At 34.9% G+C, this 18,969-nt stretch overlaps 3 protein-coding genes across 4 annotated transcripts; 2 read left to right on the forward strand and 1 right to left on the reverse strand.

Moving 5' to 3' along the window:
- Positions 1-613: 613 nt before the first annotated feature.
- On the forward strand, positions 614-7,330 carry LOC133301982 (KH domain-containing protein At2g38610). The gene is made up of 7 exons (XM_061501690.1): positions 614-889; positions 997-1,085; positions 2,655-2,806; positions 4,879-4,995; positions 5,135-5,251; positions 5,390-5,533; positions 6,604-7,330. The coding sequence occupies exons 1-7, from the start codon at positions 810-812 to the stop codon at positions 6,748-6,750; spliced, it is 846 nt and encodes a 281-aa protein (XP_061357674.1). The 5' UTR covers positions 614-809; the 3' UTR covers positions 6,751-7,330.
- A 1,473-nt stretch (positions 7,331-8,803) lies between these two features.
- On the forward strand, positions 8,804-10,145 carry LOC133301987 (protein RETICULATA-RELATED 3, chloroplastic-like). Of its 2 annotated transcripts, none has more exons than XM_061501694.1 (2): positions 8,804-8,883; positions 9,034-10,145. In XM_061501694.1, exon 2 carries the CDS (start codon positions 9,054-9,056, stop codon positions 10,017-10,019), a length of 966 nt encoding a protein of 321 aa, XP_061357678.1. In that variant the 5' UTR covers positions 8,804-8,883; positions 9,034-9,053; the 3' UTR covers positions 10,020-10,145. The 2 variants fall into 2 exon arrangements, with proteins under 2 accessions (XP_061357678.1, XP_061357679.1); XM_061501695.1 differs by lacking the exon at positions 8,804-8,883 and adding an exon at positions 8,890-8,954.
- Positions 10,146-10,796: 651 nt separating this feature from the next.
- On the reverse strand, positions 10,797-17,276 carry LOC133301983 (putative zinc transporter At3g08650). Its single transcript, XM_061501691.1, has 5 exons — positions 16,259-17,276; positions 15,389-15,673; positions 14,112-14,240; positions 12,463-12,560; positions 10,797-12,025 (listed from the first exon to the last, which is right to left on the reverse strand). Exons 1-5 carry the CDS (start codon positions 16,733-16,735, stop codon positions 11,212-11,214), a joined length of 1,803 nt encoding a protein of 600 aa, XP_061357675.1. The 5' UTR covers positions 16,736-17,276; the 3' UTR covers positions 10,797-11,211.
- Between the last annotated feature and the right edge of the window lie 1,693 nt (positions 17,277-18,969).

The raw sequence follows: 18,969 nt of genomic DNA on the forward strand, positions 1-18,969 counted from the left end.
TCTTCAAAATATATAATTATATTAAATTGACAATAGATTAATTTGATAAAAATAAAAATAACCTAAATCATTCTCATAGGCTAAAAATTGTAAAAGAGTAGTGTGTGTAGTGACTGGGTCCAGCTAAGAGCGCGTTGGCAAATATCATTATCGTTGCTCATTGGTCTCTCCTTTCCTTTGTCTCTCTCTCTACTATAATCTTAAGACACAAACCTTATTATTTGTTTGTAAATTGTAATCCCTAATCATTAGTTAGCATAAAACCTATGATTGTATGCATGCCTAACACGTGTCTAGACCTGCTTCACAGTCTCTATGAGTTCACAAACAGTCACACCACATACCATTATTCATTCAGATAAAAAAAAATAAAAAAAAATAAAAAAATCTTGCATCCTTCTACACCTTTTCCACCGGTCAATTTTCTTCACCTTCTACCCCACTGTCATAATCTTTTCTCGCACTCAAAAAATATCTATCTTTTACCACATTAATTTTAGCTACAGTATCCCATTCCGCTCCTCCACCTCTCTTTAACTTTTATTATTCTTGTTCTTAGCTTATGACAAAGAAGTAATCATATAATATAATATTATCAAATTTGAAAGGAAAACTTATGAAAAAAAAAAGGAAAAAAAATAAAAAAAAGGATTTTGTTGCCTCCCCTTGTGTAAAATTCAGATATCTGTCTACCCTTTTTCCTCCTAATTACAGATGTTGCTGCGTTTGTCCCTTTTCTTCTATAAGAAGTAGAACCAACCACACCAACTAAACCTAAGTCACTTTTTTTTCTTCCTGAGAAATTAGCCATGTCTGGTTTGTATAATCCCAATTTCTCACCAGCTAGAGCTGCTTCTCCTCAGATTAGAACCACCCCAGATGTGGACAGGTATAAAAATACAATCTTGGTGAATTCATCTCATTCATTTCATTCTTCAAATTTTGAATTTCCCTTTGGTATTGTTCATTACTTGGGATTCTTTTTTTTTTTTTCAGTCAGTACGTGACTGAGTTGTTGGCAGAGCATCAAAAGCTTGGACCTTTCATGCAAGTTCTTCCCATATGCACTCGTCTATTGAATCAAGGTTTAGTTGTGGATCTGTCTCTCTTTCTTTGTTATTTTCACTTTTTCTTGTATATAGCAGCATGCTTAATGTGCCCAGATCGCCTTTATTATCCTATTGATCATGCATCGATTGCTTTTTCCTTTCCCTTTCCCACCCTTCAGTGTTGATTGGGGTGACATGGTTTTCTTCTCAATTCACTTGACAGTACACTGATGTTTCTTTTTCTTTGAGAAAACTGCGAGTTTAGTGGTGGGGGATTAAAACCCCAATTAGACCGTTTTCTATGTTATTTGATCATTGAAGTTGTTGTTGTGGTGAGTGATGGTTGGGTTGGGTCTTTTGTATAATGCACTTCATAGTTTTAACCTTGTAAATATTAACTGGATTTTCTTTGTTGTAAATTTGACAAATTTACAGGTAAATCAAATGTAAAATAAGCAATGGAAATTTTGATGTTGATAATGTTCCTCTGCGTTTATGATTTAAGAATCTGAAAAGTATAAATCTGTTGGGTTAGTTTTGAAGTACGGATATCCTTCATTATCTTTTGATGACTAATAGAAGATCCTTACAAAGGGACCTTGCTTATATTCTGTATGGGAAAATGAAAATGTCAGATTAGAAGTATTTGACATTATTTTTCATTTGTGATTTTGGGCCTTATGCTATGCTTGGATGAGAGGTAAAGAGGGGGAAGGGAGGAGAAAAGCATTCGATCCTGTGATCAAGCAGGCCCCGTAAGGGCTTAGTACCATTTGAGCTAACATTTCTGCGCCCCTCACTTTAACGTATACTCCCAAGCTATGGGTAGAGGTTTCTGTGATTTCCTTTCTCAAACATCCAAACAAGGGAAGTAATTTTTGTATCCCCTTCCTTTCCTTCCTTTCAGGTCTCTTGCTATCCACTCAAAAATCAAAATGTTCCAAATATAGCATTAAGGAGAAGAACTTGGTGTTTAAATATTATGCAGGGTACTGCACTACTGGCCTGGTACCTTTAATATAGGGGGAGTTGACTGCAAGGGATCTTGCTCACAAAAACTTAGGCCTTGCATATGCTGTTCAGTTTCTGTCAATATTGAACTTCGGCTGATGTAGTTCTGTTAGAGATATAAACCATTCATGTGTCTTAACCAAACAACTTAAGCTTTTATGAGAGTTGGTACTTAACATGGTATTAAAGACTCATTGACCAAGTGTTGAGGAATTCGATCTTTGTTGCTTTCCTTCTTCTTAATAGAAGTTGAATTTCAGCACAAGGTAAAGTAGGCCCATTGGATTGTTCACACATCAAGCTCAAAGCTCTCTTGCACGAGGGAGCATGTTAGGGATATTAAACCATTCATGTACCTTCATGTAATAGCTTAATCTTTTAGGAAAGAAGGACTTTGATAAGTTCGTTACAAATGATGTTGTCTTCTTTTTGATATAGTTTGTTCCACAATATCTGTTCATTGCTCCATTTTTTTTTTCATAAAATAAATTTAAATATATTTTTTACAGCAAGATCCTTTTCTATTCAATAGTTATGATTTTAAATAGTACATATAGCCATAGGTTTCTTATTACATTGGTTCTCCTTGTGCAGAAATAATAAGAGCTTCTGGAATGTTGTCCAATCAAGGTTTTGGTGACTTTGACCGACTGCGGCATAGAAGCCCTAGTCCTTTGGCATCTTCCAACCTCATGTCAAATGTCACTGGGACAGGATTGGGTGGATGGAATGGTCTTCAGCAGGAGGTGACTGCTATTCAAATTATTTATCTTTACATCTGAAATTTATATCCACAACTTATGCTTGTCATAGTTTGAGTATCATTTGTTCATGTAGATACAAATTTTTTTATGCTACTTTCTATAGTGCATGACTAGTAAGTGACTCTTATATAAGACTATTAAGTTCTTATTTACTTGTTTAATTCCTACAGTTGGACAATGTTAAGATTTTGTCATCTACAGTTAGATACAAATTTTGTTATGCTACTTTCTATAGTGCATGACTAGTAAGTGACTCTTATATAAGACTATAAATTCTCATTTACTTGTTTAATTCCTACAGTTGGACAATGTTAAGATTTTGTCATTTACAGTTAGCCCAATGGTCTGGATTGTGATGTAAGAAGTATTCAACTCATGGCATATTGTGCTTATTCCTTGCATCCATTCATTAATAATAGTAGTAGTAGGTAGTATATCGCCAGCAAGTTGTTGATGGTTTAGGATAATATTTATTATCACATACCACAACACAAAGTGCCTGTTTAGCATGTCTTATTTTTAACTTATTGTCTCCTTAAAAATAGAAGTTTAACCAAATATAATTTTATAAAAGCTTTTATTATAAATATGTATATATATATATATATATATATATATATAATATAATAAAGAAAAAAGCTAAAAGTTAAAAGCTCCCAAGAGGAGTTTTTTTTAAGATGTATATCAGCTTTTTGGAGTCCTCATATTTATTTTACAATTTTACCTTTATTCTAAACTTGTTTTTGTAAATTTTATCCTTTACCCTAATAATCCACCTTAATAACAAATTATTTCACTTTCCCTCCTTCAATATAATCATCAAACAGCTTTAGCTTTATTTTTCAAGCTCTTTTTTTTTTTTTAACTTTAGCTTAAAAGTAGCTTTTAGCTTAAAAAAAAAGTGCCAAACAGGCTCAAAGAAAGTTATTATTAAAATATAAAGTTTTAGGATAATATAGTGGGAGTAATACCTATACCTTGCCTGGTACTATAAAGCTTCCACTATGCACAGGGTCCAGGGAAGGGTCAAACTCATTGGAAAAGATAAAAAAAATGAATTTTTGGGTTTCCCCATAATAATGGGTTGAAAATACCTAAAATATTGATTAAGAAAGATTGGGGAAGACAATTAAGATGGAACACATCAATTTGATGAAATGGCTTACTCATGTATGAAGCTTTCTATAAAGAAGGGGGGAGGAGTGAAGTTTTGGTTGAAATTTATCTCAGGAATTTGACACATGGCATTGTGAGCAAGGCTTGGACTGTGATATATGCGTGTGTGAGTGAGTGCCATAAGATCAGGTTTGAGATCGGAGCAGATGCAGGCTCTGTGCTCATTCATTCTTAAAACTTCATATTAATTTCCTGAGAAACAGGACCCTGACTCGAGACAGGATGTGAGGCCATGTAGTTTAATTTAGTCAAGGATCTTGTATGTCAAAAAATGTTAAATAATAGAAGGGCATGACTGAAGTTTGAACGCATTCATTAATTAGAAGGAATTTTATGAGAAGAGGGATGAGTAAAAACAAGCAAACCAATAAGCGCTTCCAACTCTCAGAAAAAAAATGAAAATTTTGAGAAAAGGGCAGACAGATCCAATCTTCTCTGTGATCTAAGTCAGAACACTTTGTGGTATGGTGATATTGGCATTATCTTGTTGTTCAACGTCCCAATGCGATAATACTTTAAAGTAGTAACGTGAACTGCTGAAAGCAAAGGTGGGTATAGGTAATAGAGAATATGACTGATCATATTATCCATGAAAGCAAACTATATGACCTGCTGAAAACTTTGACACTGCTTCGTTCAATTATCTCTATTTTGATCTGGTTGCCTCACTTTTCAGTATGTAACTTCTTAACTTCCTGGATCGTTGGCTACCTGGATTGATAATGCTAGTTCTTTTCTAGTTTTTTTTTTTTTTTTTTAATAACAAAAACCTTTATCATTTGTTCTTGTTCTTGTTCTTGTTCTTCACCATGTTCTTTTTCTGCACTATATGAGCTTTTATGCATCTCAGATAACGTAACTTTTTTTATGCAAAGCAGAGATTATGTGGAACTCCTGGAATGACAATGGACTGGCAAGTTGCTCCTGCAAGTCCCAGTTCATACACTGTTAAGAGGATTTTGCGCTTGGAAATTCCAGTTGATACATACCCCAATGTAAGCTTTTATACAAATTCTAGTTTAACATAGGCAATTAATTACTTGGTCAGACCGCTGTATTTTATCTTTCCTGAAACTGAAGGTTCTATCAACTAAAGTAATTTAAATATATTTCTCTTTGTCTTTGTTGCATTAGTTCAATTTTGTTGGAAGACTTCTGGGACCTCGAGGCAATTCCCTGAAACGGGTAGAAGCTACTACAGGTTGCCGGGTGTATATTAGAGGAAAGGGATCAATAAAGGATCCAGACAAGGTAATGAAGACCTTCATATGATTTTCCAGGTCTTATATTGAAAAATGCATAAAAAAAAATTGATGCTTCCTTTTTTATTAATCTATATATTTTATTTTTTGTGTAATAACTGAGATTATTATCCTTTTTGATCTTAAGGAAGAGAAATTAAGAGGAAGACCAGGCTATGAGCATCTCAATGAGCCACTACACATTTTAATTGAGGCTGATTTACCTGCTAATATTGTTGATATAAGGCTCAGGCAGGCTCAGGAAGTTATAGAAGAATTGCTCAAACCTGTGGTGAGTTCCTTGACCCTGTATCTTAATCTTCTCTCTACATGATGTTGGGTGAGCTGGCTGCTATTCTACTTCACTTTGTTTAAGGCCAGTATTAACATTACTGATCTAGGAAAGTGTAGACACATTTGAAAAAGTAAATGTAAATAAACAGCTTATCTTTAATGTTTTTAAGTTTGTAAGGTGAATAGTTAATTCCGTGGATACAACTACAAGTGATATCATTTGATTTTTTGAAGTGAGGAATAAAAGTTTCGAAGCTAGATATTAAGTGACTTGATAACAATTATTGGGTTAGGGAAACTGATAAGGATCCATGGGATCACCACCCCAAAAGCTAGCTCAAAGGGTGGATGTGCCCAAGGCCTTATAAATCCCACACTAGTTGCCTACACAATCAATATAGGACTCCTAACATTGCCACCCCCCTTTAAGGCCGACGTCCATGGCGGCTCACTCTAACCCGGTGGTAGCCCTTTCCCCCTTTGGGCAGCTTCACCCACCTATCAGGTAGCCCTTTTCGCGATCCGGCTCTCAACGAGAGCACTAAATGATAGGGACCCATGGGATCACCACCCTAAAAGCTAGCTGAAAGAGTAAGAGTGTCCAAGGCCTTATAAATCCCACACTAGTTGCCTACATAATCAATGGGGGACTCCTAACAGAAACCACTCCTTTTGTTTTCTCATCCAAGGTTTTCCACTTTACATTTTACTTTCTAAAGTTTGCCTTGAACTTTAAAGGATTCAAACCCTTGTAGGTTGACTTATTATCATTCAGTTGGAGACCAGATGATTTTCCTTTTACCTTTCCCTTTTTCCTGAAACATTCTGTTGGAATCACTTTAACCTAGCTGATTAAATTGGTGGATAATATCTTAAAAATATGGTGCAATTTAAACCCTTTTCCCAAGTTCTACTGTTTAGAACAATATATTCCTTGACTCAAACCATCTTTTGGTTGGAAATCAGGAAAACGGAAACTTCGATATGGTAACCACTTTGTTGATTCATCAATGTTGTGAGAAGTTTTTAATATTTACTTTCTCTTGAATGTCAACTTGTGATATGCAGGATGAGTCCCAGGACTTTATTAAGAGGCAGCAGTTGCGGGAATTAGCATTGCTGAATTCAAATTTCAGAGAAGAGAGTCCTGGACCAAGCGGTAGTGTATCTCCATTCAATTCTAGTGGAATGAAAAGAGCAAAAACTGGTAGATGAAAGGGGTTTCCTTCTTGTTGTGGACGGTTTCATTGCTGGGAGTATCTTCCAGTACATCTCAATCAATGCAGCTTTTAAAGAATAGGCTAACAATTATTGCTGTCTAGTATTCTGGTGGTTTTTCATTCCCCCCCCTCCTTTTCATCCTACATTTTTCTTCTTAAACAAAAGGAGGCAAAGCTAGAAAGGTTTTCAGAAAAAAAAAAAAATTTTAAAAAAGAAGAAAAAGAAAGATACATAGTTGGGTATTGAGAATAGGCTTTGTTCAGATCAGTCTTTTGTAAACTTGATACATTTATTGGATTTATTCTTGCGTCAGTAACTCATGAGAAGTGTGGAATATACATGTGATGGGTGAAGTTTTAGGTCCAAGTGGATCAAGTTTTGTGGGCATGTGACATGTCAAGTTAGTGTAGGGTGGATTCTTTTTGGTTATTTGTCACAAGCATTTGTATTCTCTTCCACAGCTATGCACTGAAGTTGGAACGAGGCATGTCATACATACAGATATCTAACCATGTCTCATCAAATGAAAAACCGTGGTATTCCTTTATATATAGAATAGTACATATCTTATTTCTTGAGCAAGTGTTTGATATTTATGCCATCTTGTTAAAGTGCAAATACGGGGTATTGTTCTTCCTTTTCTTTTCTTTTTTTATTTGTTTTATTTTCTCTTTTTCGGGCTAAACGTTAGTCGTTTTTAAGAGAGGTTACATGCTCAGAGTAGTTTGAGCATAGTACATAACTATGCCTGAACCTGCGCAACATTAGAGATTAGTTCCGTGAACAAAAGGATATTAAGTCCTACACCAAAATATTGAACCTACTTCATTGATAACCCATTGGCACAAAAAGGAAGTAGAATATATATATAATAGATATAGATGCTTCTATTTGAATTTCTTGAGAAATAAGGACTTGGGTTTTCTGCTGCTAGCAACTAGAGACTAGTGTTATTAAAATCGGTTCCACAGTCAATTATGTAGTTATATATGTAATCCGGTCAAGAAGAATCGGTAAATTGGTAAAAAATATATGTAATTCGGTCAAGAATCAATAAATTGGTAAAAAATTGGGCTCAATCGTATTAATTTTGTATCAATTTTTTGATTGAACCAATTTTTGAAAATTATAGCAAAATATTCCATTATAATTGCACTTTTGAGATTTGAACTTTGCATATAAAAGAAGAGGAGTGACATGCTAATTAATAAGGGAAATTAATTTGATTGTTATATTATTTCTATTTATAAATTTATTATATGTTTTTATATAAAATTAACTTGAACAGTTCAACCAACGATCCATTGATATTTTGACCGAGTCGATAATGGGTTCAAATTTAATAACATTGCTATAGGCAATAAGAAATATTTATATAGTGGGAGCAAGGAAGATTATTCACTTTGAATTCAATTTACAAACTGCCTCGTGATTAAAATTATTAAAGAGTCGAAGAGTCTCATAGCCGACTCAAAGAGTCGAAGCCCGTGGGGATATCGGAGGGAGCCAACTCGTCTCAAAGAGATAATTAGGGTTGGGTAACTCCAAAAAATTATTAAATAATTTATGAAAATATATATATTTTTTTTCAAAAATGCCCACTTTACTTTTTATTGTTTTTTTCTTCGCATAAGAAAAGTTAATACTATCAAATTACTTAATATAATCTCATCATTATAAATTATAATAGGGGCAATATATTCTTACATCGGTATAAGAATTAGAAGTCTTACACTCAATCTTGATTATTGACCCACTTGTATCCAATGACTTACATTACTAAAAAATTTGAGTTGTTAGATATAAATAAATTCAATAGATAAAATTAAGAGTACAACTTTTAGTGATGAAAAATGATTGTCACCCATTATGTTGAAGTGTTGCATCACGTGGGATTGTTTGGGTTTAAAATGGAAAGCCCTCCTTACCTTTATAATGACCCGAAAAAGTAAGCTTTCTGGGGGGGACAAAAATATTATTATATCTTTATACAGTGTAATATTGAAATATCTTGTTTCTCTCCGATTTAGCGTAATCCACGTGGCAGCTGACGAGTTTCAATTCGCTAGTTTCGTCACTGAGACACTCACTATCTTTGTTTAGGGCGTATCTAGTAGGGTTTTGAAGGTTATAGTTGTTCGCTCATTTGTTGTTGTATTATCTGCATTTCTTCAATATTCAATTAAAATCATTATAATGTGATTTTCTGTTTTCAATTTCCAATCTTTTTTGTTGCCTCTTCGAATTGTTGTGTTGATGTGTGTTGTTACATTTCAGGGATTTGATTCATAGTAACAATGGCAATGGCAGCACAAGCCATGCGTTTTTCTCCTCTCTCCGGTCACTACCGTTATTACCATAATGCCCCTTCTTTCCCTTGGCGGCCTCCTCGCATTCTCTCCATCAAGCCCAACCAAAGATTGCACCTTTCCTTCTCTGCAGGCCACGGCGGAGGAGGAGGCGGCGGCTGCGGCCGCGGCGGAGGAGGAGACTCTGATGGGGACTTGAATAACGGTGATGGTGATGGTGATGGATTTGGGGTTCTGGGTATGGTTGTAAATGGATGGAGATCAAGGGTTGCAGCTGATCCACAATTTCCTTTCAAGGTTTTGATGGAGGAGTTGGTGGGTGTGAGTGCATGTGTTCTTGGTGACATGGCTACTCGTCCCAATTTCGGTTTGAATGAGCTTGACTTTGTTTTTTCAACTCTTGTTGTTGGTTCTATTCTCAATTTCACACTCATGTATCTCTTGGCACCAACCTTGTCCTCTTCTTCATCAAATCTGCCAGCAATGTTTGCTACTTGCCCCAACAGTCACATGTTTGAACCGGGTCCTTATGGCATTATGGACCGCTTTGGAACTCTTGTCTACAAGGGAGCTGTGTTTGCTCTTGTTGGCTTTGCTGTTGGCCTTGTTGGAACTGCCATTTCCAATGGTTTGATTATGATGAGGAAGAAGATGGATCCTAATTTTGAGACACCCAACAAGCCTCCTCCTACTCTTTTGAATGCTCTTACTTGGGCTGCTCATATGGGTTTTAGTAGCAATCTCAGATACCAAACTCTGAATGGTGTTGAGTTCATGTTGGAGAAAGGTCTTCCTCCCTTGGCATTCAAGTCCTCTGTGTTGGTTCTTAGACTCTTGAACAATGTTCTTGGAGGGATGACCTTTGTCATATTGGCAAGGTTTACAGGGTCACAGAATGTTGGCCAACCCAAGCCGGTCACTGTGGAAGACAGCAAAGAGGATTTTTACAAGTGATGGCATCATTGACATTCAATTCAATTCAATTCAATTCAATTTGGTTTGTTGTAGAGTATAGGAGAGACTGTCTTTTCTTAGTTTTCTCTAGCTTTGCTTTTGCTACTGTTCATAACTTGAATGCTCACCAAAATCTGGCACTTGTTTGTTCAGTGTTACAAATTATAATATAATGACATAAACAACATGCCAAAATTTATCAGATGCTTTCTTTTTCTGTTTTTTGAATTATAATGATTATGAAAAGCATTTGACAAATCTCACATGTTTAGAAGATCTACTAATCCCAACATTAACTAGTCGCAGCCATAGACAACCTTAGGCCCCTGTTATTTCTAGGGTAGGTGTTCCCGCCCTAATTCACTCCATTTTCACGAATACAAAATCATGGGCGTTTCTAAATCATTTTAGTTTGCGTGAGTTTACTAACTTCTTGGGCTATCCTCAAACTCATTCAACTTTAAATGTTCGTGGGACTTAATAGTGATATTGTGACCTACATTAAAAGCAAGCTAGTCTTGGAGGACAGCAAGGTTGAACTATTATTTTATTGAGTTGCCAGAGGCAATTTCCAATTGTTCATTAATTTACAATTACTGATGTAAAAATTGAAAGAAAGAAAAAAAATTATTTCACTGCCGCAAGTGCTATTTCTCATAAGCATAAGAGAAAAACAATTAACCATCCATAGCTATTTATATATTATAAACAATTGTCATAAAATATCTTGGAACACAACTAGCAAAATGCTAGTTTAAGATAAAGGAAAGTGTTGGTTCTATTTGATCCATTTTTCAGTTTTACATTGCTCATCATCAAGTAGGCAATTTAGAGCATGACTATTTACATTCTATATACATGATCTGAATGGAACTTGGTCACTTGTAAATCTGCCCGAAGTTCCCCCCACACCCCATTTTGAGGGGCTGCCCCAAAACAAATGAGACCAAAGGAGAAAGCCTGTCACTAAAATAAAGAAAAAACTAATGTTCTGTCGGTATACATTACAATCTTCTGTGCATGGCAATAAATCCTCAGAAGGCACTTCCACTTGAATTCACTCCTTCTAAATCTTCTATTAAGGATCTCTTCAAATTTGGGCAACATGTCTTGGGAGATCAAACTAGAGAAATGTATACTTCTGTTGTAAGCACATAACAATAGAGGATCCAGGAAATGCAGCACTATCGTCTTATCTGACAGCCTCAGGCGCAGAATTGCAGTAAGGTGTATGCAAGCAAACCAGCCTAGTGAATGTTAAGCATAAAGTAGCAAACCCAATTCCCATAATGAGGCCGAAGGTGCTCTTCCGCTTGTCCAGGCTAAGTGCTCTCACAACTACATTTCCAAAACTTGGAATTAATCCTCCACAAGCCAGAACCATTATGTGATCAAGACCACTATAATCAATACCAGAGAGAATAGATCCAATTGCTGATATTGGACCCATAAATCCAATTATGGCAGCTGTTGCAAGAGAACCATGCCAACTGTCAGTGGCACCAAATATGCAGCTAGCGACAGCAGCACCTCGAGGAAGCCCGTGTAGAGAGACTGGAAGGACCATGTGACGACCAAGTCCATATGCTTTTGGTGCAGCTACTCCCAATGCAAGTCCTTCAGCCAAAGCATGTAAAGCAACTGCACCGCATGATATGAATGATTGAAGGGTGTGAACACTCACTGGGAAGCCAGTGACTGTTGGTAAGTCATTGACTGAGGCTTTTTTGCGACTTGCCACCTTCAATACACCAGAGCTAGAAACATGGATAAAAGCAGCACCCATAGCAAGGAGTGTCACAACGGGAACAAATCCCAATTTTGAAGACAAAATAAGCTGTACTGGTCGCCAGGCACCAAGGACAAAGGCAATACCACATGCTGTGCCCATGAGAAGAGCATGCTGAAGACGAAAAGCAAGAGCAAATGCAACCAGAATAATCCCACCAAGTAATGGGCCAACACCAAAAAGTAATGAAACAAAGAAGCCAGAAGCATCCTCAGAGCTGCAACATAAAAAAAAAAAAAAAATCAGTAAAAAGTCTTAACTTCTGTGGTAGTGTTGATGTGGAAAACAAAGAAGTTCAGCTTCATATTACAGTCATTATAAAAAAACTATAGCAGAAGGAAAAAGTAAATTTAAGCAACATTTCTGATCTTTAAAATTCAGCAACAAAACCGAACACCTTGAGGAATGATGATTAATACTATCCATACAACTAATAAAACTGAGCGAGTAATGCTACACAGCAACGAAAAGTCAGCAAAGATTTTGACAGAATTCAACTAGATTTAAGGGTATTTATTGGATAAGATAGTGGTAGAGGCTACTCATCAATCCAAGAGTCAATAAGCATGCCAACTCACTATGTTAAAAATTCTGGTATTTTCCTAACCGAATACAACCTAATGTAGCTGATTAAAATACAATATACAAACTCACTTATAGTCACGGTTGAAATTCTGAAAGAGGGTGCTGAGAGCTTCCATAAATGCTACCGAAAGTGTTGCTGCTGATGCAACCTGCGAAGCATTGGCTTCCTGTATCCAAAAGCAAGAGGAACGAATATTATATATCTGAAAACAGGATTGTACAAAAGGTCTATAGGTTTGGCACAAAGAGCTAAAATCCTACAAATCCCTGGAAGAAAACGGGTGGTAAAAGAACAAAGATATACACCAACCACCCAGTTTAGAAATTAAGATGTCGCCATCCCTCTTCACATTAGTGTTTCCAAGTTAGTCATTTAATGAGTATGCTATACTCTGGTCACTCTAGGTTGGTACAAAATGGTAAAAAAAAAAAAAACTTTTTTTTTTATTTCTTTTTTCCTTTCAATCTTTTTTCTCTGATTTATTTATTTATGTATTTTTCCTTCTTTTTTTTGTTGTCCCTCTATGTCTTTTTTTTTTACTTTCTTATTCTCTTTTGTCCTTTTATATATCTTTATTTTAATTTATTTTTCCTTTTAATTGTTTACTGCTATTTTTTTTTATGGATAATGTTATATATATATATATATATATATATATATATAGACTGGATCCTTTAACACCAAATACTAACATTTGATTTCTATCAAACTAATGGTTATAACTTATTGGGAATTAATAAGTATAATTCAATAAATTATAACCGTTAGATTCACCAAAATTAACGATTAAGATTTGGTATTAAACTTTTTAGTTTGAAACCGATGTCAAAAAAGAATTTAATCTTTTTTATCAATCTTTTCCTACTTTTCATTTGGATTCATCTGCCATCGACTTGGGATAAAAGTATTATTGATATTGGTGTCATGAGTGTTAGATTGAAATAATTTTTTCTTTGAATCTGAATGTACAGTAATTTTCCCTCATTCTGTAATCAAATGTCTGGGTTTCTATCAGATGATACAATAAACTAACTTGATTACCAAACTAAACTGTATTTTATTACAAAAACCATTCAAGTAATGTTTTAACCTATTCAACTACTTAGAACCAGGGCTTGAAATAAAAATGACAGCAGTGCTGGATTTAGGAATTCCAAGATTTATGACTTTTCAAAAGCTGCTATTCTGTGCAAAAGCAAATGCAGAAGAATGTTAAAAATTTGTTTGGTAAGCAAGTCATTTATGAAGAGGATAACTATGATTGTTAAGATTTAAGAAACATTAACGTTTGTTTAGGCGTTTCACATTTTTTACAGCCACACAACAACTTTGACCATCCATTAGGGGTGGTATGCAGAAGTACCTATGACTTGTAAAAAGCACAGAATAAGTTTTCATAAACATTGTAGCTTTTGATTGTGCAAAGCAAGGGCTCGAAGAGCCATATCATTTCCAAATGGAGGCTTATTCTTCTTGCAACCAAACAGTACTGCTGCATATTTAATTTGAAGGTTCAAAATCAAAGATGGACAAATGGCTTGCTTATTTATTTATTTTTTTGGCAGACACAAATGGCTTACTTTACCAGTTGTAAAAACATTAAAAAAAAAAGAACTAAAATATAGTAGTTATTGAAAGCCAACTTCAATTCTTAAAATTGTCATGCGAGATGAAAGGATCAGAAGATCCAATTTTATGAAAAATTAAAAGTACATACCTTGAATGCATCAGGAAGTACTTCTGCAACAACCATCCAGATCATGCATCCAGCAGCAAACCCCGTACAGAAAGGCAGGAACTTACTAAATGCATCAGCACAAATAAATGAAGGAACAGCTACGATTGGCTGCATTAACATTATACATGTTTAAAGAGGCCAGGTCAAAGAGTGCAAAAACAAGTTTAAAAAAGTTATCAGAAAAAAGTCTTAAGAATTATTGTCCAATATATTAAGTTTCTTTTGCTGACTTTAACAAATAAGGCATAGTATACACTATACACATTAAGACCACTAGGCTAGTTTTAGAAGAGCATAGTATCCACTCATACCAATATGCAATAATCCTAATAGTCCTAGCTCAAGCCTAAAGATAATATTTTTTAGCCACTACTGAAGCAACTTTATCAGGTAAAAAATTATAAAAATTTTGTAACAGTTAACCATTTTTTATTCACTAAATTATTAGGATTAATGGACATATTAATAGTATTAATGAAAAACACTAAACTAATTGGATGCCCTAAGGTATAGAGTGACTGGCCATGCGACTGCCGACTTGGCCGCATGACACAAGCAGTTTTACGTTGGATTTGATTCCATTAGGCTTGAGAACATTGAGAATTTCAAGCTATTCCTACCCATATCTGATAGGAAACATATCCTATCCAAACAAGGGATGATTGTATCACTAGTAGAAACTAGAAGGAAATACAGAAATGTAAGAGCAGTGTTCCATATGTCTCATCCTCCCTAATTAGTGTTTTGGTCTCCGAGAATATACTTGTAGAGGTATTTTCGGCCCAACTTTAGTAGCCACTGGGAGCATATCTTTGACGGGACTATGTGATAACACAAGAACAGATTAGTCTGTTATTGGATAGAATGAAGCTAGCCAACAGTGAAACACTCAACCAAAAATTTTGTGTTATTTTCATATAAAAGGACTGAGTTGCAAGAAAGTTAATAAACCATAGAACCAAATGGACTAACCACTTAACATATTATGCCTCACTTGATTCAGACTAAAGCCTACCTAAGTACAGTACACGTACAAGTTGCAAGTTGCAACAACCAAGACCTACCCAAACATACTCCTATGAATAATTTTAACATACTGTAGCTCAATTACAGAAGACAAAATTGAGGCTTTCAACAACTGACTGATGGGACAAAAGATTTACTACAAAATTTCAGAAAGATAGCTCTTCAAACTGAATCTATAATATTTTCTTCTTCACAATGTAATATATTTCAACTTTTAAATTAACATGTACCTGAGGTAAAGATGTAATAATGCTCCATAACATAGCATTCTGTGGGGAAACACCCCTTGATGCCAGCACCATGCTCACAGCCAACCCCTCTGGTATGTTGTGTACGGCAATAGCTAAAGTTACCAACAGGCCTTGCGAGAAACCCTTTGATCCAGCAAAGGAGACCCCAACTCCAGATCCCTCCCCAAAAGAATGGAGAGTCATTATTCCAATTACAAGAACAACTTTGGTTGCATCAGCGCCCTTTATATCCAACATACTTACTTCCCCACATTGCTCGAGAAACTAAAACCCATAAGATTATGAAAGACACAAATGAGACCACGACAAAGCTACTTAAAATTTGGGTATTACATAACAACAGTCATCAAAATTGCTAACATTCCGTAAGTAGATTGATTGTGACTTGTGAGATTCATTGAAAAATGATGTTGATGGCTTCTAACAAGAAAAGTGAATATGTAAGCCCTTTTTCAAATTTGAAATTCCAAAAAAAATAAGAAAATTAGACAGGGAGCTAATCTTACCAATAGGAAAACAGTACAGGGTGAACAGGAGTGTATAGAACATGATCTATATGAGCTGAGAGTATAACTACTTAGATATTTATCTTTAGTAGTGCTATACTTGAAGCCAAGTCATCAAATACCCTTAAGGCATTTCCTTATAAGTTACATATAGTGTAAACCAGGGAGAAAAGGAAATTAAAATGGTTTGCAAATTCACACAACATAAAAGAAAACTAAATGTATCCATGACCTTGCATAGAAGCAGCACTCAACAAAGACAGCAACAACAGAAAAGCACCTTTTTCTCCTGTGCAAGAAGGAGAAAGATAGTGATACAAAGATCAGGAAAAATCATCATTACCTTCTTACATAACCAAATAAAGATGCCACCAGCTAAAATCCCAGTCACAACCCAATTTCCAGCTCCATAATCCTGCCCTTCCTGTATGAGATCAAAGCTTGCAGCCAACATAACACCTGCTGCCATTCCATTGCATAATCCAGCCCATTGTGGATCAAGCTCCACAAAGAAGAAAGGCACAGCACCTAAACCAGTGGCAGCTGCCATTGCTAATGTAAACAATGCAACCGTTGAAACCGAAACTTTACTGCTTCCACCTTTTCTGTTACCTAGCACATTATTGGGTTCCTCAAACTTGAAGGAATTCTCAACACCAGTGCCATCAATTACATTGGTTCCTGCATTCTTATGCGGAGCAGCTCTGAGCTTTTGTGAAACTTGATGCTCGAATTCAGCTTTTGAACCACCAAAGCAAAGAGCCATTAACAGTAGCAAGAAGAATGGAACAAATAACTTAGGCCTCATATTTGGAGCCATGTGGAATATAATACAATCTTCTCTTAGATAGAGTGTTTCCTTTTTAAACCATCCAACGGCCCCAATGCAAAATTTGCAGAAGCTACAACTCCATAAGAAACGGAGGAAGCAGAACAAAAGATTTTTGCACAAAGAATTCAGGAAAGCACTTGTTGAAATCAAAATATTTAAAGAATGATAACTTGCTTCATATTAACACCCCATACAACATGCATTCAGAGATAACATAATGCATTACAATAACATATATGCATAACACTTGTTAAATGAAAGAAGGAGGAACAATATACATGATATCCCCTTGGAATAACACAAAATTAAAACCCAAAATTGACACCAAATCACATAGATGCATGATCCTTAAAAAGAAGAATGTGCACTGAAATCAAAGTGAACTGGGAAATCAGAATTGAATATGATTAATGAGATGTGTAATTTGATGATTGATGGGGGGATAAGATGACAAAAAAGAAAAGGTGAAGGCTTTTTTAATTTTAAAACCCTACTTGTTGTAGAGGTAGTGGCGTGGGAGTTGAATGGAATATGAATCAGAATAAGGAAGGAATATCTCTTTGTTTATTGTTTGGTTGGTTACTTATGAATGGGAATTCCGCTTTGAAATCGTCTGCCATGCAACCACCACTCATATTTGTTGAAATTACCAAATAGGCTTTGGGGCAAAAATAAACATAAATATCGAATTACTATTTTTTATGTAATAAGAAATAATTTTTTTTTTCCTCACTCTTCTAATTACATTGATCCACATAAATTTCATATACTTTTAATTATATATTATTTTTTATAACATAAAAAATATTAGTCCCCCGTTTAATGTTATGTTAAGCCTGTTTTCTTTTTTGAATTGTGATGTCTTATTCTCTTCTATGAATACAACAATTGAAAACGCACGGACCGTTGTTGACGTCACCGAACCGGTTTCCTAGTACCACTTGTAACCAAACAATGGTAAATCAGTTGTTGCATAAAAATTGAGCAATGGAAAGTAAAGGATTTTAGTTTCATTCTCCTATATTATTTTTGGGAGGGAATTAAATTTTTTATTTCTAATCTGTTCCGTATAATGTTATTAAAATTGGTCCCGTCAATAACCAGGTCGAGGTACCGGATCTCTGAGTCACTGGTTCAACCGCATAATTCGATAATTATATATAAATCTATAATTTATATAAAAAAATAATAAATATACTCAAATAGCTAAAAAAATAATATAAACTCTAAATATTTTAATATAAAAAAACAATAAATTATACATTATTGTCCTATAAAGGATCAAACAAACACATAATGCTTGTTATATTGGTGTTTCAGGTTCGGTAAACGACATCTCTAACTATCAAATCAAAATTCCTTGCACAACTGAGATAATATTAGTATTGTAAGTACATAACTTATTTAAGTCAATAAGTAACAGATCACTCAAATATGTCAATTATGATATTTTTTTTGAAAAACTTTTTTTTTATAAGTATTTTTCACCAAAATCGACCAAGTCGCACCGGGTCGTACTGGGTCTGATACTTGACCGATCCAATGTGATAATCGGACCGGTCAGATGACCAATTCATCGAATTCCTGGTCAATCCGGCTGATCCGATCCGATTTTCACAACATTGGTTCCGTACTCCAAATTAGTCAAGTAGCTGGCTCTAAAAGTCAAAACTTATAATAAAACTAGAAGAAACCTACTCGCCTCATAAAAATAATTAAGGTATATTTAAAAAAAAAAATCGGTTGTGAATTGTTATTGACTGTGCAAATCAACCCACTATACAACTTCCGTTTGTGACCATTTTCTCAAACGTAAATTTGTTAGATAGATAATATTAATTAACTGATATTGCTAATCAATTTTGTTTACTGTATCATACTTCTTTGCCTTATCTTTTCCACAATTCTCTCTATAAAAATACACATTTTGCAAAAAAAATTAGATTATTCGTTAATTATTCGAGGCCAAATTTTGTTGCTTCACATAATATTAAATTCATTTATTATTATTTGGACGAGCATAGTGGGTTTTATATTTTCTAAAAGATTAGTGCTAACGTTGCCTCACATTCAAATACAAACTAATGGATAAAAGGCGTTATTTATCATTAAAGAAGCTATGTCCTACACAAATATTATCATTTTTAGGGAAATATTTTTTATGATCCAAGACCACTCAATAATCTGGTGCTTCCTTTCATAACATCAATTTTTTTTTCCCT

Source organism: Gastrolobium bilobum, unplaced genomic scaffold (genome assembly GCF_033153095.1).
Source record: "Gastrolobium bilobum isolate Gb01-03AN ecotype WA unplaced genomic scaffold, APGP_CSIRO_Gbil_v1 utg3596, whole genome shotgun sequence".
Classification (NCBI taxonomy): Eukaryota; Viridiplantae; Streptophyta; class Magnoliopsida; order Fabales; family Fabaceae; genus Gastrolobium; species Gastrolobium bilobum.

Excerpts from the sequence above, each read along its gene's own strand:
- LOC133301987 (XM_061501694.1), top strand. The coding sequence starts at position 9,054 with ATGGCAATGGCAGCACAAGCCATGCGTTTTTCTCCTCTCTCCGGTCAC.
- LOC133301983 (XM_061501691.1), bottom strand. The coding sequence starts at position 16,735 with ATGGCTCCAAATATGAGGCCTAAGTTATTTGTTCCATTCTTCTTGCTA. Across the intron at positions 12,561-14,111 it reads TACTTCCTGATGCATTCAAG|GAAGCCAATGCTTCGCAGGT; the intron begins GTATGTACTTTT and ends TTTTGGATACAG. Across the intron at positions 12,026-12,462 it reads AATTTCAACCGTGACTATAA|CTCTGAGGATGCTTCTGGCT; the intron begins GTGAGTTTGTAT and ends TTTATGTTGCAG.
- LOC133301982 (XM_061501690.1), top strand. The coding sequence starts at position 810 with ATGTCTGGTTTGTATAATCCCAATTTCTCACCAGCTAGAGCTGCTTCT. Across the intron at positions 4,996-5,134 it reads CAGTTGATACATACCCCAAT|TTCAATTTTGTTGGAAGACT; the intron begins GTAAGCTTTTAT and ends TTGTTGCATTAG. Across the intron at positions 5,534-6,603 it reads AAGAATTGCTCAAACCTGTG|GATGAGTCCCAGGACTTTAT; the intron begins GTGAGTTCCTTG and ends TGTGATATGCAG.